The following is an 18316-nucleotide window of genomic DNA, read 5'->3' as shown; positions in this document are numbered from 1 at the left end:
TCTGCTATTTCCTTTCTGAGGATTTCATAGTTTTCTTTATACAGGTCCTTCACCTCCTTCGTTAGGTATATTCCTAGGTATTTGATTTTCTTTGAGACTATGGTGAAGGGAGTTGTGTCCTTAATTAGCTTCTCATCTTGACTGTTGTTGGTGTACACAAAGGCTACTGACTTGTGGGCATTGATTTTATATCCTGAAACATTACTGTATTTTTTGATGACTTCTAGGAGTCTTGTGGTTGAGTCTTTGGGGTTCTCTAAGTATAAGATCATGTCGTCAGCAAAGAGGGAGAGTTTGACCTCCTCTGTTCCCATTTGGATTCCCTTTATTTCCTTGTCTTGCCTAATTGTATTGGCTAGAACTTCCAGCACTATGTTGAATAGTAAAGGTGACAGAGGACAACCTTGTCTGGTTCCAGTTCTAAGAGGAAAAGCTTTCAGTTTTACTCCATTCAGTAAAATATTGGCTGTGGGTTTGTCATAGATAGCTTCAATCAGTTTTAGAAATGTGCCACCTATGCCTATACTCTTCAGAGTTCTAATTAGAAAAGGATGCTGGATTTTATCAAATGCTTTTTCTGCATCTATTGAGAGGATCATGTGATCTTTATTTTTGCCTCTGTTAATATGGTGGATAACGTTTATAGACTTGCGTATGTTAAACCAGCCTTGCATCCCTGGGATGAAGCCTACTTGATCATGATGAATGACTTTTTTGATGATAAGCTGTAATCTATTGGCTAGGATTTTGTTGAGAATTTTTGCGTCTATGTTCATGAGTGAGATTGGTCTGAAATTCTCCTTTTTGTTTGGGTCTTTTCCTGGTTTTGGTGTCAGGGTGATGTTTGCTTCATAGAATGTGTTGGGGAAGATTCCTTCTTCCTCAATTTTTTGGAATAATTTCTGCAGTACAGGAATAAGCTCTTCCTTGAAGGTTTGATAGAATTCTGGAGTGAAGCCATCTGGACCAGGGCATTTTTTGGTTGGAAGCTTTTTTATTGTTTCTTTGATCTCAGTGCTTGAAATTGGTCTGTTCAGGAGCTCTATTTCTTCCTGGCTGAGTCTAGGGAGAGGGTGTGATTCCAAATATTGATCCATTTCTTTCACATTGTCAAATTTCTGGGCATAGAGTTTCTGGTAGTATTCAGAGATGATCTCTTGTATCTCTGTGGGATCAGTTGTTATTTCCCCTTTATCATTTCTGATTGAGGTTACTAGAGATTTTACTTTTCTATTCCTCGTTAGTCTGGCCAATGGTTTATCTATTTTATTTATTTTTTCAAAAAACCAACTCCTTGTTTCATTAATTTTCTGAATGATTCTTTTGTTTTCAATTTCATTGATCTCTGATTTGATTTTGGATATTTCTTTTCTTCTACTGAGTTTAGGCTTAGATTGTTCTTCTTTTTCCAATTCCATAAGATCTCTTGTGAGATTGTTGATGTGCTCTCTTTCAGTTTTTCGAATGTAGGCATCTAAAGCGATGAATTTTCCTCTCAAAACTGCTTTTGCAGTATCCCACAGGTTTTGGTAGCTTGTGTCTTCATTGTTGTTATGCTCAAGGAAGTTAATGATTTCCTGTTTTATTTCTTCCTTCACCCATCTGTTATTCAACAGAAGATTGTTTAGTTTCCATGCCTTTGGGTGGGGTCGAGCATTTTTGTTAGAGTTGAGTTCCACCTTTAGTGCCTTATGGTCTGAGAAGATACAAGGTAAAATTTCAATTCTTTTGATTCTGTTGATATTTGTTTTGTGTCCCAGGATATGATCAATTTTGGAGAATGTTCCATGGGGTGATGAGAAGAATGTATATTCTTTATCTTTGGGGTGGAGTGTTCTATATGCGTCTATCAAGCACAGTTGTTCTAGAGTCTCATTTAAGTCTCTTATATCCTTGTTTAATTTCTGTTTAGAGGATCTGTCCAGCTCTGTAAGAGGAGTGTTAAAGTCCCCTGTTATGATGGTATTATCAGATATCATATTGCTCAGACTGAGTAAGGTCTGCTTCAAGAATCTGGGAGCATTTAAATTGGGTGCATAAATATTTAGAATTGAAATGTCTTCTTGTTGTATTTTTCCCTTGACCAATATAAAGTGACCATCTTTGTCTTTTTTGACTTTAGTTGCTTTAAATCCACATGTGTCTGAAAATAAGATTGCAACTCCTCTTTTCTTCTGAATTCCATTTGCCTGAAAAATTGTCTTCCAACCCTTGACTCGGAGCTTTAATTTGTCTTTTGAAGCCAGGTGTGTTTCTTGCAGACAGCAAATGGATGGCTTGTGTTTTTTAATCCAGTCAACCAATCTATGTCTCTTCAGTGGGGAATTCAAGCCATTAACATTTATTGAGATAATTGACAAGTGTGGTAGTATTCTATTCATCTTATTTTGTGAGAGTCCATTGCTTAGTTTTATCTTTTGCATCAGTGTGGAGGTTAGGTTCTGTCCTTTAATTTCTGAGTTCTTACTTTGCTGGTGATCCATTGTGGTGGTCAGTGTGCAGAACAGGTTGAAGTATTTCCTGTAGAGCTGGTCTTGTTGTGGCGAATTTCCTCAATGTTTGTATATCCGTAAATGATTTGATTTCTCCATCAATTTTGAAGCTTAGCTTAGCAGGGTACAGAATTCTGGGCTGAAAATTGTTCTGTTTAAGTAGATTAAAGGTAGATGACCATTGTCTTCTTGTTTGGAAAGTTTCATTAGAGAAGTCTGCGGTCAATCTGATGGATTTGCCCCTGTAGGTCAACTGGCGCTTACTCCTGGCAGCTTGCAGAATCTTTTCTTTGGTCTTGACTTTGGAGAGGTTCATCACAATGTGTCTTGGAGAAGCTCGGTTAGAGTTGAGGCGACCTGGGGTCCGATATCCCTCTGAAAGCAGTGTGTCAGAATCTTTGGTGATATTTGGGAAATTTTCTTTTATAATATTCTCTAGTATGGCTTCCATTCCTCTGGGGCATTCTTCTTCCCCTTCTGGAATTCCTATAACTCGTATGTTGGAACGCTTCATAAAGTCCCATAATTCTGACAGTGAACGTTCTGCTTTCTCTCTCTTCTTTTCTGCCTCTTTTACTATCTGAGTTATTTCAAAAACTTTGTCTTCTACCTCTGAAATTCTTTCTTCTGCATGGTCTAACCTGTTGCTGATACTTTCCATTGCATCTTTAAGTTCCCTGATTGACTGTTTCATTTCCTTCAGCTCTGCTATATCCTTTTTATATTCTTCATATCGTTCATCTCTTATTTGATTCTGTTTTTGAATTTCCTTTTGGTTATTTTCCACTTTATTAACAGTTTCCTTCATTGTTTCCATCATTTCCTTCATTGTTTTCAACATGTGTATTCTAAATTCCCTTTCTGTCATTCCTAACATTTCTGTATAGGTGGAATCCTCTGCAGTAGCTACCTCATGGTCCCTTGGCGGGGTAGTTCTGGACTGGTTCTTCATGTTGCCTGGAGTTTTCTGCTGATTCTTCCTCATGGGTGATTTCTTTTATCTGTTTACTTGCCCTAATTTTCCTTTCAATTCCTCTTGCTCTTTAAGTTCTTGTGCCTGTGGACTAAGGGTTACAGGACCAGAAGGGTGAGAAGGTTTAAGAGCAAAAAAGCGATGAAAGAAATGAGGACTGAGTGATAAGAAAAACAAAAAATGAAAAAAAAGAAAAATAGAGAAAGGAGAGTGGTTGGGTGAAAGGAATATTGACAAAAAGAAGAGAGGCACAGAAAGAGGGAGACAGAGCAATATAGGTGTACAGTAGGGTACTTTGATACAACCTTAAAAAAAAAAACACCTTCTGGGGGTGCCAAGTGGGGTGGTTCCCTTGAGGTCAGCAGCTCTTTGCTAACCTAATCAGACACAGTACCCCACCTCCACCAAGTAGAGAGGAAAGACAAAAATGCTATAAATCAAACCAAAACAAGCAAACAGAAAACTTTACGGGATAAAATTGGCTGGAAAAACCAAATAATAGTGGTAGAAACACTAACAAAAATGAAGTTCAGATTATTGAAATAGGCAGCAATGGGAAATTATAATTAAACTAGAAAAATTGAGAAAGAAAAAGGATCTGTATGGAAAAGTTTGAACTTAAAAAACAAAACAACAATCTAGAACGTCAAAATAAACAAAAAAAACAACCAAACCAAAAAAAAAACCAAACAAAGAAACAAAAAAAAACACACACGCAACCAAAAACAAAGCAGTATGTATATGGAATTGAATATTGTCTGGGCAACACGTGGTCTTCTGGGGTATGAGATGTTAATCACAGTTCTGATACGACTGGAGGCTGCTAGTTTCTCGAACCCCAGCAGGTAGACACCCTAAATCTCTCTTCAGCCCACTTAAAAGGCACTTTGAACTTGTTCACTTACTGAGCAGAAGCTTTCTCAGGGAAGTGCTTGTTGCTGGAATCACTGCTGAAGTGGCTATCCACTTACCCTGTGTGTCAAAACTGGTCTCCCTCTGCCCCCGAGGGTTAGGGCTGCAAGGCGGCTCAGACCCCGCCCTTAGGCTACTTGGTCGCTGGGTTACCAGCTCCCACCCAATTCCAGCTCTGCGACCCTGAGGGCGGAGCTTGCCAGGGCAGATCGCTCACAATGTCTGCCTGTGACCCACAGCCAAACTCTATTAGCTCCGTCTGGCTCAGCGGCTCAGCGGCTCAGACTGGGGCCCTAGACAAAGGCCAGAGTTCTCCGCACTCCCGCTCAGGCTCTCCCCAAGGCAGTTCAGCTGAGTGCCAAGTCCAAAGACACCAAAACAGTTCACAGGTAAGGCCTTTCTGGTTTGCAGTCTCGCTGCTACTGAACTTACAGTTGCGGGCGGGTTTAGGCGGATTGAACACACGCGACCACTTGCCGGTTTTCCACTGTTTTAGTCCTCCTCTTGGGGTCCAGAAGTCTCTCGCTGACTCCCTGTATCCTCTCAGGGGTGATGATAGGCAGATCCCACCAGCCAGAGATGCCTGGAGTCCTATATCCCCAGACTCACGGTGCCCAGATGCAAGGAAGCTGTTACTCGGCTGCCATCTTGCTCCACCCTCTATTATTGCCATTTTTTAAAAATGTAGCTTGAATTGTGTTATAGTACTAGATAAAGTCTTTTCATGGTTTCAGTACAACTATAGGACAAACCCTAAGCTCCTTTTTTATATGTAAAATCTTTTTTATTTAGCTTTTTTACTGCCTAGCTCCCTACATATTCTGCATGCTCATTACACGGAATTATTTGAGATTTTCCAATATATCATGTTCTTTTAGACTCAAATGCTTTTTCTCTTTTTTCCCCCAATTTCAATCTCATTTCCATTTTGACTTTTTTCTGCTTGGTACATCCTTCCTTCTCATTAGGAATGACACAAGGAACCAACCCTTGTGTAAGCAGCAAATTCTTTCATGTTCTTGGGAACTTTGATCATAACAACTGTATGTGTATACATGCATATATTTGCACACACACATCCCATGTTGTCTGTCTCATTTATTAGTCCAAAAAATTATTTTTAATATTTCCTATTTACTCTTGTACATGCCATATTAGTCCTTAATTTCTAAATAAGATTTTTTATAAAGGAATTTATGAAAGATTTATTAATATGTGATATATTATACCTCTTGAATTAGAACTTATTATAAAATTCTAAGTTAAAAATTCTCATAAACATTTTCTATCACTCAAATCAAGTAGATCAATCATGATTTTTAAGACTCTCTTGGCACGTTTCTAATATGGCAGTGATTGCAACAAATAGCAGGGGTTGACCCACTTATTTTGTACAGCTACTCCTAGTTGTTATTGCTAATCAGAATCCTGTAGTCTAAAATTAACAGAGATGATAAAGGATGGCAATTAAGGCCATTTGTCTTCCAAATGAGTCAAAGTGGGTTCCACTGGTAGTTTAAATTTATATACAGAGGGCACTCACACTATTATAAAGGGTAATGAGGGCCCTGAAGGCCTGTGTTACAAAGCAATAAGTTATTTCAGGGTTGTGATAGCAAATTATATATTGAAAAAAACTTTCCCCTTGCTTTGTGAAGATGCATTTCCTAGCAACCTCTTTTCATTGAAGAATTTTAGATTAAAATGTACATCATTTTTCATAAGAACGTTTATAGAAAGTCTATTTAAAATATGACATTAAGTTTTCAAGCTTTTGGAGTTTGGTTATTTAATTAATTTTTTTTTTTTTTAAGAGATAGTATCTCATTCTTTCATCCAGGCTGGGGTGCAGTGGCATGAAGATAGCTCAAGGTAACCTTCAACTCCTGGGCTCAAGCCATCTTCCCACCTCAGCCTCTCTAGACATGTGCAAGCAGGCTTTACCTCGTCTTCTCCAGATATGTGCAAGCAAGCTTTACAGCTTTTAAAATTCTTTTTGTAGAGACAGGGTCTTAATATGTTGTCCAGGCTGGTCTTGAAATTGTAGTGTCCAGCAATCCTCCTGCCTGGGATTTCTGGGATTACAGGCATTAGCTACTGCACCTGGCCCTTGGAGTTGAGTTATTTTAAAAGATTTTTATAGATGTAAGTGTGATTCAAGGATACAAACAACATTCTGCTTTTGCAAACAGTTTTAAGATTTTAGTGTTAGAGTGTCATGTGGACATCTTTGATTTTGCCTGTTTTGTCTATTTTGCCTATGACACTGTTTCCTTTCTGTCATTGGTGAAGAATGTAATTTTTATTCATACTCAAAAAGCTAAACTTTTGATGAGGAAAGTAAATTCCTTTTTTTTTTTTTTTTTACAGAGAACAATTTCTAAGACTGAAGTGTACCAATCCTTAGCCTGTTGCTTGGTCAGAGAATTTACTGAGTTTCTTCACAGAGATCCCCATGGAAACTAAATAAATGAGCTATTTGAAAGGAGACATGTTATTGGTTTTTCTCATTAAACCCACTGCTGAATTTTCATTAGTTCTAATCCATTTTCTTTCAAGATTAGACATATAGGCCAGTTCTTATTTTCATGATTTTAATAAACCAAATATGTTGAGTTGTATGTGCCTTTACATATAGGAAAAAGTAGTCATTCTACTTCTGCTGTAAAATTACCCCAGAAAATAAAGCCAGAAATAAAAAATGACTGATGTGAAGAGGAAATGCTGCTTCCATTAAAAAAAAAAGATTATTCAATAAAGTGGAAGTGGTGAGAGTGATTATGGAATAATCTGACTGGTTATGTGCTTCAGTGCCCCCTGCCTCAAAATTGTAATTGTATATGGAAGTAATTTAAGTATGGAAGATATCATAGACCTCAAACCCTTTAGAGCCTATAAAGCTTTGCTATGTTTCATTTACTATGAGATTTCATATAGTTGTTTTAAAGCAAGGACTTTGGTTAGATAAATATTAAAATTCACCCTTTGAACTTGTGTTACCAAGAAAGACAATTCCTTCTTTTCTTTCCTCCCCTTCTCCCCACTAAAGTTGTTAGAAACTGTTTAGATTCTAGGAGCTTTGTCTATTTCCAGAAAACTTTACTTATAGATGTAATTTGTGTTATTTTTGATAATTAAAAATCTGTGCTTTTACCTTCCTTCTGAGGCTCAAACTTGCTTCTCATGCAAACAGAAGATACTAGTGAAAATTTAAAGAAAATAGTGATAAACCTGAGTATCATTTATTATTCAAATTATGAGTGCCACACATTACATATTACAACATAACATATGCTTCTCCTGCCTTTAGAAAATCTTTTTCGAAAGTAACAGTAGTCCTCTTTTCCTCTTCTAGGTGGCTGTACTTTCGATGATGGTCCAGGGGCCTGCGACTACCACCAGGATCTATATGATGACTTTGAATGGGTACATGTCAGTGCACAAGAGCCCCATTTTCTGCCCCCTGAGATGCCACAAGGTAGGAATCATTCTCTTGACTCTGTGTTGGAGTAATACCTCTGAAATATGTGGTGTTTTTCTTATTTTAAGCATGGTGACAATAATAATTTCTTATACTAAGCTAATTTATTTTGCTACTAGATCACAATTAAGAACCTTAAAACATTCTTTGCCTTTCCCTTAATAACTTTCTATCCTCCTAAATTATTCAAGAATGCTTTCTATCCCTTTGTATAGAAAAATAAGTGTTAGATTTTTTTCTCTTCTATTTAATAATAAATCCAAATGGCAAACCAAAAAATAAAAAAGCAGAGTTAACTAGGGTGGCACCTGTGGCTCAGTGAGTAGGGCGCCGGCCCCATATACCGAGGGTGGCGGGTTCAAACCCAGCCCCGGCTGAGCTGCAACCAAAAAATAGCTGGGCGTTGTGGTGGGCGCCTGTTGTCCCAGCTGCTCGGGAGGCTGAGGCAGGAGAATCGCAGAAGCCCAAGAGCTGGAGGTTGCTGTGAGTCCTGTGACGTCATGGCACTCTACTGAAGGCGGTAAAGTGAAACTCTGTTTCTACAAAAAAAAAAAAAAAAAAAAAATCATAAACATGGAATCAACTCATTCAATAGTTATTCAGTTAACATACACAGGTTTGACTCCATCAAAATGAGGGGAGGGACTTTTTATCACATGGTGGGTGAAAAAGGGCATATGTATCTCTCACTGGTCATGAGCTGGCCAATGACTTTGAGGGCTGGAAGCATGGAAACAACATTGAAGGGAAATATGGCCAGCATTGTTACTTTTTACCTTGACTTTGCTTTGTTATAGACGTTGATTTTTGGTTTTTTGAGATAACATATTTTCTAATTATTTAAGCCACTTTGAATTGTGTTTTTTCTTGTGAAAAGCACATTAACATAGGCTATCAATATATATACCATTTCTTTATTAGACTAAAATTTATGCTTTCAATTCTGTATTATTTGGGACTAATTTCAAGTTCTCCATATATGTTTAGCAGTAACTTACTAAATTATAAAATAGAGTATGTGAACAAGAATTTAAAAATATAACAATATCACAAACTATTTTTCTTTCAATATTTAGAAAGAAACAAATATAGTATATAATTATATATAATCATGTATATATAATAATTGTATTATAATACATGATAATGATGGTTGATTGCTCACTACTAATAATATATGTTTAAAATATACTTTTAGTTTAAAAATAGTTTTTAATTAATTATTTAGTTGTTATTATTATTTCCTTTATAAATTCAGTAAGTCAGTCCTTCCTAAATTGAGTTTGGGTTTTAGATATGGTAATTTTAGACATAGCCATTGGAAAGGAAAATGTCAATTCTGGTGATTGAAGAGAGAAAATTTTATCAGTGGGAGTCCAAAGAGGTTGGATCTCTTGAGGTTGGATCCCAGAATGTGCTAATTAATATGATTTTAAAAAGTTAAACATCGATAATATACAATATATCATAAGTACAAAAAAGCAAATAAAATAGAACCAAACGAAATGTTACATCTCCATATTTTGATTTATAAATGAATACAGTAAATATTCTATAAAAGTAAATAAACTTTTGGAAAGTTTTTTTTTTTTTTTAATTGTTTTTTGAGGTGGAGCTTTGCTGTGTCATCCAGGCTATAGCACAGAGGCAGCATCCCAGCTCACTGCAACCTCCAACTCCTGGGCTCAAGCAATCTTCCTCCCTAAGCCTCCCAAGTACCTGGGAATGCAGGTGCCTATTAGTATGCCAGGCTAATTTTTTCTCTCTTTAGGGAAGAGTAGGGGTCTCCTTCTTGCTCAGGCTGGTTTTAACTCCTGACCTCAAGCAGTCCCCTCACCTCTGCCTCCCAGAGTGCTAGGATTACAGGCGGGACCCACTGTGCCCAGCCAGGAAAGGTTTTCATGGATCTACTTTGGTAGCAGAATGAATTAAATCTGCTCTTTAATCTAATTTGCCATTACTGAGCAGGCAAGCAGTTATTTCTGAGGCTGAAATGAGTAATAATTTTTGTTGCTGAAGAATAAATTGTAACTATGTGGTTGACACGCTTTCCTTCTTATGTGTGATCTCTGATTTTAAGCAGACTTATTTAGTTTTGTGCATAGGTTTGCATTTTTTTCCCAAAGGTACATAACCTTATTTTCTTGGTGCATTTTAATTAAACTACTGTACTTTTTCAACTGAATTTTCTCTGTGTTATATTTAGACTAAATTTTTCATATAAAATTAAAGGGGGTAGATTAGGATGCACACATTTTGACTGTTTATCATCGGAGAATAATCAGAAAGACTTTGATTTATGGAAATGTTACCATTGTTAATTACCATTGATGGTGGGTAATGAATAGATGAAGAATTGCTGCTCAGATGACCTTGTGGGTTCACCTTTGATGAACAGCTTAATCGGTGATTATAGTGCAGGATGATATGCCCAGAAAACGAAAGTGTTTGAAATTCAGCCATATCTTCCAATTAATAAGACATAAAAGTAATTAATCATGCAGAGGAGGGAAAAAGGTCACAGCTTCTTTATTTTTGCCCAGTGTGACTGTTCAGCCTTCAGAAAGGTGAGAGAAAGCACTTGGGTATATTCTTTTGCTCGTCTCTTTTTATAATAGACTCCTTTATTTGTTCCATTTCCCTTCTGATATTGTCTTAATGTGCTGGCTGAACATTATTTACTCAAATTGTCAAAAAGGAGACATTTAGATTTATCCAATTAAAATTTTATGAATGACCTTTTTATTTTCAAATAAATAGGGAAGAATACTTACTTTTTGTTGTTTACTTAAAAAACACATGAACAATAACAAATCAAAAACAATCTCAAACATTTGGCACCTATGAAGTAAGAAGGCTCCTCTTTGATGTAGACTCGTCATTCAATTCTGTGATGTACTTGAGTGCTGTTCACTGGCTTCTGTTTATTGAATTTTTTGGACTGGAAGCCAAGAGGGGACAAAGTAGTGGTGAATACAAAGATTTGAATAAAAGAATAATGAAAATGGGTAGAGGAGAAGAATAGAAAAAAACGAGTAAATTATTTCTACTCATGGGAAGATAGCAATGCTGTCAATAATTGCTTAAAATAGCCTGGATGTGGTGGCTCATGCCTATAATCCTAACACTCTGGGAGGCCAAAGAGGTTGAATCTCTTGAGCTCGGAAGTTTGACATAAGCCTGACCAAGATTGAGAACCCCCTTTCTAAAAATAGCTGGGCATTGTGACGGGTACCTGTAGTCCCCGCTACTCTGGAAATAATTTACTCATTTTTTTCTATTCTTCTCCTCTACCCTCTGAGGCAAGAGGATCACTTGAGCCCAAGAGTTTGAGGTTGCTGTGAGCTATGATGCTACAGCACTCACTGAAGGGATCAAAGTGAGACTGCTTAAGAAAAATTGCTTAAAAAATTCTGCAGTAATTCCTAGTGTATGTACCACTTTTGTTAGGTTACAATGGTAGTGATTGAAAGGTCTGCTACGTATGTTTAAAAATAGGATGCATAAGAGTCCGAATGGCCCCAAATCATATGAAAACATGAGCACCTGGTCAACTCAGCCATCAAAAATTGAAAATTTAAAACACAGTGAAAAACTACATACACAGTGGAAAATGAAAATCATAATTCCAAGTGTTGATGAGATTGTGGAGCCAGTGGAACTCTAACACAATTGTTGGATCCAAAATGTGTATAACCACTTTCTACAATCTAATTGACCAGCAAATCTATTCTTGGGTTATAAGCCCAAGTACATGTTCAACAAATGAGATATGCAAGAATATTTACACTATCAGCATTCATAAGGTTCCCAAGTTGAAAATAACCCAATGTCTATTAGGAGTGCCATGGATGAATCTACGGTGTGTAGTTATATAATGGGATATTATACTGCGATGTAAATGAACAAACCATTGCTGCATAAAACAATCGGATGAATTTCACAAACAGTTGTAAGGAAAAGAATCAGAAGCAAAAGAGGATGTTTTGCATATATTTACATAAGTTATATAAATTTCAAAACCAAGCAAAACTGATGATTTCAGAAGTCATTATTATTTACTTACAATAGGGGCTAAGGATGGGCAATGGTTAGTGTTTGGAAGCAGGGCATGAAGGAGGCTTTTGGATACTGGTAATAATCTATGATTATTGAGTAATCTTGATCTGGTTAGTGTAGGCTCGAACTACAAAAAGTCATTGAGTTGTATAATGATGAATTGTGTACTTTATATATATCGGATATGTTAATAAATATTACCACCACCCCCCCACTAGTACTAACAGGATAATATTGTGAAACTAAAATAGTATTTTAAAAAATGTTATACATTAGAATAAAAAATATACAACAGGAATCTTCCAGTGGGTCATTTGTGTTTCATTCCTATCATCCTGGATTCCCTCCTCCACACTGAAAAAAAACTCTTTGAGATCCTTGGGCCTTTGGCATTCTCTTCCCTCTACTTGGACATTTCTTTGTTCACTTATCCATTCTCTTCTCTTACCCATTTTTATTAAGTGTACAAGTTCCCTCTGCTTTAAGAAGATTTTCCTGACTGGCTTGGGATTCTTACGTTTCTTATATTCTCATGTACAAATATGCTCTCCCCTGTATTTTGTACATATTTCAATTGTAGCTGTTATTATAGTATTTTGTATTTGTCCTTCTTGCCACTAGACTGGAATGTCTTCATGAGCGTAGACCATATTTTTTTCATATATGATTTTTCCAGACAAATATATCAACTTCTATAGTGTAAGGTTTAAAATTTTTAGTCAAGGGTTAAACAATAAGGTTTTTTTTCTCTTATTAGAAAATAAAATAAAAAAATCCCATTTCTCAAGCACTGTATTGAATTCAGATTTTTTTTTGTAATTATAAGACCTTCACATAATCATTAATATTCAGCTTTTGCCTTTAGAAAAAATATTGCCTATTTATTTTGGCTATGTTTAAATGTTATTAATACTACTAAGAAAGAGTTCCCTCTTTGTATTTCTCTTGTTCTTTTTCTGTAGCTTTCTTTTTTGTCTTTTAATCACATTTTTTGTGACAATTTTTGTCAAATTAATCCACATTTCTAAATCCCTAAAAGTGTGTGTGTCTGAATATAAAATTCACAGAGTATGAAAGATGTTATGTGGAACTAGAAATTATTCTGTTATCTCAAATACATCTGTGTTCATGACCTTGTTTGTTAAGTGTTCTTTCATGCCTTTGACCTCATGAAACAAACTCATCAGACCATTTTACTATATGTTCTGTCCTGGACCCGAGAGCAGGGATTGTGATCGACATCTCCATACATTTTATCTTCAATGTAATTATAACTGCATTTTCTTTTTAACAGGTTTTTGTAAAATAACTAATTGAATTTTAGTGTACAGTCTCCAGAGCATCCATTTTATAGTATTTAAAATTATGACTGTATTGGGTGGCGCCTGTGGCTCAAGGAGTAGGGCACTGGTCCCATATGCCAGAGGTGGTGGGTTCAAACCCAGCCCTGGCCAAAAATCACAAATAAATAAATAAATAAATAAAATTATGACTGTATTGTATCCCACCTTAAATCTGGTACTTTTTGCTGATAATCACTGTATGGAGTTTGTTATTTAAAATGCAAACACTATGTATATAGTAAATATAAAAGCCCCCTCTTATTAAATAAATCTGAAGATTGAAGTAGGAAACCATTTCTTTTATAAAACTTAGTTATGTGTGATTTAATAGTTTAAGGCCCAACTAGATCTCAATTCTGCCCATTTGTCAAGTTCCTAAACTGAAATACAGACAGCACACAAGATTATGCAGAGAAAGCAGATGAATGAATGATGCTGAAAGGCAAAGTGCTTTTTAATTGATTTGTTACTTTTACAACTATGTATCATTTTTCCTTCGATTTTAAACATGAACTAATATTGAATTTTAGAACTAGGTATGTTTTTTTCCCTTAGATTTTAAACATGAATTATTAGCGAGATTGTTAAAATAAGGCTTATTGTCTTTGAATATTTATTTGGAGAAGTTCAATGTGCTTGTGTATTCCATAGAGAACTTGAATAGGTCACGTGAATAGGGCATGTGATTTTGTACCTGGCTTCCTTCTGATCCTGTAATGTAGTGAAAATTTAATAAAACATTTGTGTTCACCATTTGTGCATTTGATAACGTAGAAATTTCAGCAGAATTTTCTAAGTAATGATCATAATCTCTTAGTTTTATAGGAGAAGACTTAGTTATAATTTACATTTTTAAACGGTATTGAATATGTCACACACCTGAGAGGAAATCTCAAGGGAGTTTTAGACTTGACGTACTATTTCTTTCTCTTTGGGAACAATCATCTGTTAAAATTATTGGATTACTTTGGCTAATATTTCCATCAACCTATTAGAGACAGTTGTTAACTGTTAACATATGTTTTTACAAAGTTATAACTGCCAATAATCTGACACAGCTGAATTAACAGAATTATTTTATAGCAGATCTGTCCCAAAGTGAGGCAGAGAGTGGTGGAATAAAGTTATGTGCATATTGTGTTGACAGTGAGACATTGAGTTGCTAATATTATGGCTAAATTTGTGTCAGAACAAAGAGAAAACCCGGTCAAAATGTTGGTTTATTTTCTCTTTTTTTGTCTGGTTTTGCATTTACTGTTAGCACAACCAAAGACAATGTATGTGTGAACAAGTGTAGTTGTTCTAAGGTGGACTGAGGGATGGGCTGGTAGTGGGTGAAAGAAGGAAGGAGCGGGGGCTTAACATCAGGTCATTAACACAGATGGGAAACTGTCAACGTGTTGGATACCTGCATTAGATTCTGAGGAAACTGCAGACCACAGAAGTTTAAAGGTGGAAGGCTAAGCATCAGTCAATGTTTTCCATTTTTTAAAAACAGTAGGAATCATTTTTTTTAAAAAACAGTATGTTCCATTGCTCAAGTATATAAAATCAATAACAAGGAATGAATGGTCCTGCAACTTACTTGCTTTGTAATTCTCTAAATACCACCCCACCTCACCAGCTCCATAAAGGTGCTTCTATGAGAAACACTTAGAAATGTCCGGGTCCAAGGGACAATTTGGGAACAATGAGTGTGCAAACTCAAGCACTTTCAGATAAGCATCTCCTAGATGAAAATACTTGCTACTATTAGCTCCCACTTGCTAGTAACTTACTGAGTTTTACTCAACAAGGGACATGAAGTATAATTTTGAATTATCATAAAACCTTACAAAATTCGTAATATTTTAGAGTTAAGTGGAATGAATAACTTGCTTCAGGTTACCCAGGAACAGAATTTGACTTAATGTCTGTGTATTACCAAAACTACTCTTGCCGCGGTCTGTCCTGTTTCTTCACCGTAGTTGAGGTGACAGATTTCCTTGACTTGGGCATGGACATTTAAATTCACCATATGAGCTGTATATTTTATTTGCTTTATTCCACAATGATTTTCGAACACTTTATCTAAAATTATTTCTTTCCAAAATTTGAAAGCTTTAATGAACTGTCTCTTATTCTTCACGGGAAATGGAATCTGAAACGCGCTGTCATTTGGAATCGGTGCTGAGCTTTAGGGCTTCCTCCAAGATACTCTCATCCCCTGGGGAGATGCTGTGGCCTTTCTTTGATTTACCTGTGGGTTATTTTTAGTTGTTTGATGAGCACTTGCTGCATGTCTGTCTAAGCAAAGTCTTAGAAACACATATATTATGTGCTGTCTCATTAGAGCACGTACGGTAAAAGAAAAAATCATGGAGCAAAGAATTAGACTGAAGTCTAGGGTTTGAAGATAATTTTAAGACTTCGTTTGCAGCAGAGTATTTTAGGACAAGAATTATGGGCTTATTTCAACGTGCTCTTCCAAACCACGTTATCATGTGTCTATTGGTGCTTTTGCCCTCAGCGCAGAGATGATAGTTTACAACATTCAAGTTGCTTATTAAAAATAGTGGGAGTTGGAGGCAGTGCAGAGTGAGAGTGAAGGGCTGTAATGGACTACTTGAAAGGTAAGCCACTTAATGAAGGCCAGTTTTTAATGTAAGGACTATTACCTTCGTGGACATAAATGCAGCATGAGGAATGTCTAAATTACAGTGGGCAGAAATGGCGTGCTGAGACAGGAATTTTTTTCCCGATATTTCAAGTACATAATGTACCTAAGTTAGATATGTCCCAGTATATCTCAGGAGAAAAGAACAGCCTCTGCTAAAAAAAAAAAAAAAAAGAAATTAATATTGGTGTCTGTGCCTGAGAACTTCCAACCTCCTAAATAAATTAGAGATAAGAATACACAGCAATTTCAAAGACTATGCAGTCACCTTTAACATATACCTTAAAATCAATATATAGTCCAAAGAAACAAAATTACTTTTCTTTTGGAGGAATACGACTGAAAACATAGTTATGACCTCGTACTTTTGTTTTTCAAAAATAAATTTGCCTCATGATGGCTTGAGACTATCTCCGTTTAAAAGCTTATTATCTTTCAAACACAAAAATAATACCACACAAAGTTACAAGAAAACCAACAGCAGGTAAGTACATTAGGGATTATTTAAAAATACTTATGATGTTAATAATCTCATTGAGTTTATGTCGTGAAAAATATGGAGCTTTGTTCACATATTAGATTATTATTCCCTATAAAAGATGCCTTTAAAGCTTTGGAAGATGTTCAGTTTTCAAATCTAATTTCTGTGGAGAATATAATGGTATGTTGAAAATGCCTTCTTGCCCTTGCCCTGAGAAGAAATTATTGATGGAGAAATATTGCTCAGTGTTCATTGAAAAGTGAACATTTTGTGGCTGGGTGCAGTGGCTCATGCCTGTAAATCTAGCACTCTGGGAGGCCCAGGTGGGTGGATTGCCTGGGCTCAGGAGTTTTGAGACCAGCATGAGCAAGAGCAAGACTCCTGGCTCTAAAAATAGCAGTGTTTTTTGGAGGGCGCCTGTAGTGCTAGCTACATGGGAGGCTGAGGCAAGAGATTGCTTAAGCCTAGAGACTGAGGTTGCTGTGAGCTATAAAGCCATGGCACTCTACCCAGGATGACAGAGTGAGACTCTGTCTCAAAAAAAAAAGTGAACGTTTAATATATTTAGAGCCCATGACATCTTAGAAATGCCCACAGCATCTTAAAATCTTCACACAATGACAAAATTTGAAAGATGCTGGCTCACTTTTTGTAGGTTTATGAGAATAAAATTAAATAGGACAGATTCACAGACTTCATCAAGCTGGTTATATATTTCTATACCTTCTCCTTTCTACCCTCTTTAATAGTCGGTGATTTAAATGGGAAAGCAGGGTGGCAAATTTGACTGTTCAGAAATTACGTTTTGAATGTGTGATTTTTATCCGTGCTAGGTCAGACATTTTGGATACTTAAAAAATTACTTCTCTGACCACTTCTACCTAATCCCAGACATTTTTAAATAAGTTATTTCATTTGATTCTCACAAAAGGCCTTTGGGGGTACATATTAAACTCATTCTATAGATGAGGGTACTGAAGTTCAGGAGCAGTTAACTAAATTGCTGGAGGTTTTATGTCTCTGGAAAGGCAAAGCTAGGAACTGAAGTATGTAGAGATACAGGATAAGGAGTTAACTTTTGAACTTTATGTAAACCAGTATAAACAGAGATCCTTTAATCACTGCAGCAGAAAGCTCTAGGGATGACTGGGAAATGTGGCAGAAGTTCTGTCTCTTACATGTTCGTTTCCTAGCTGCAAGTAATTGAAAACACAAGTCCGTGTGTTTCAGCCATAAGGAAAGTTACTTTCAATAACATCAGGTCCAGGACTGGGTAATTCCGGGACTCAGTGGTCGCATCAAGGGTCCAGATTTTTCTTATCTCTTTGCATCTCTATCCTGGTAGGTCATCTTGTTACCTCAAGTTGTTACCTCAACACCCCCCCCCCCCAATGGGTATACGGTCTGTAGCTGTTCTAAGGTACTAAATTCAGACATGACAATATCCTGAAGAAAAAGAGGGTTATTGGTTATTTCTTCCTTATGTCTCATATATATGTGTGTATGCATATATATGTATATAAACATAAAGAACTTTTCTGAGAAGCCCAGCAACATATTTATCTTCTAATCCGATTGGCCAAAATTATGTCACATGTCTGTGCCTAAACCAGTTAGCATTGGGGAGAATCTGACTACCTGTTTGGCATATTCTCTCAGGCCCACCTTTCTCCCCTAGCTAGAACTGAGGCTGAGATTTTGCCAGTTATCCCTAATGCACAGGCCAGACAGATTGTCTTGGAATAAGGGCGGGTGGGGTGGAGCCTGGATAGGCAATTTGTAGGCCTGTTTGTAGAACCTGTGTGATATACATATGGTAGGATGGCTCTGTTTTAAAAGCATTTGTTAAAATATTATGGCATTCTCTAATGGATTTTCCTTGATTTCACACGTTTACTGGATCTATAACATGAGAAGCA

General features: G+C 36.4%; 1 protein-coding gene across 5 annotated transcripts in view; it reads left to right on the top strand.

Moving 5' to 3' along the window:
- Nucleotides 1-18316, top strand: part of PTPRK (protein tyrosine phosphatase receptor type K) — a 556126-nt gene that overhangs the window by 114427 nt on the left and 423383 nt on the right. For all 5 annotated transcript variants that reach the window (XM_053590941.1, XM_053590944.1, XM_053590942.1 and 2 more), the window contains exon 2: nucleotides 7733-7855. In XM_053590941.1, coding sequence (XP_053446916.1) covers nucleotides 7733-7855 — 123 coding nt within the window. The remainder of the gene's footprint in view (nucleotides 1-7732; nucleotides 7856-18316) is intronic.

Source organism: Nycticebus coucang, chromosome 5, assembly GCF_027406575.1.
Source record: "Nycticebus coucang isolate mNycCou1 chromosome 5, mNycCou1.pri, whole genome shotgun sequence".
Taxonomy (NCBI): domain Eukaryota; kingdom Metazoa; phylum Chordata; class Mammalia; order Primates; family Lorisidae; genus Nycticebus; species Nycticebus coucang.
Note: the sequence above shows the minus strand (reverse complement) of the source record. Positions and strands in the feature narration are given on the sequence as shown.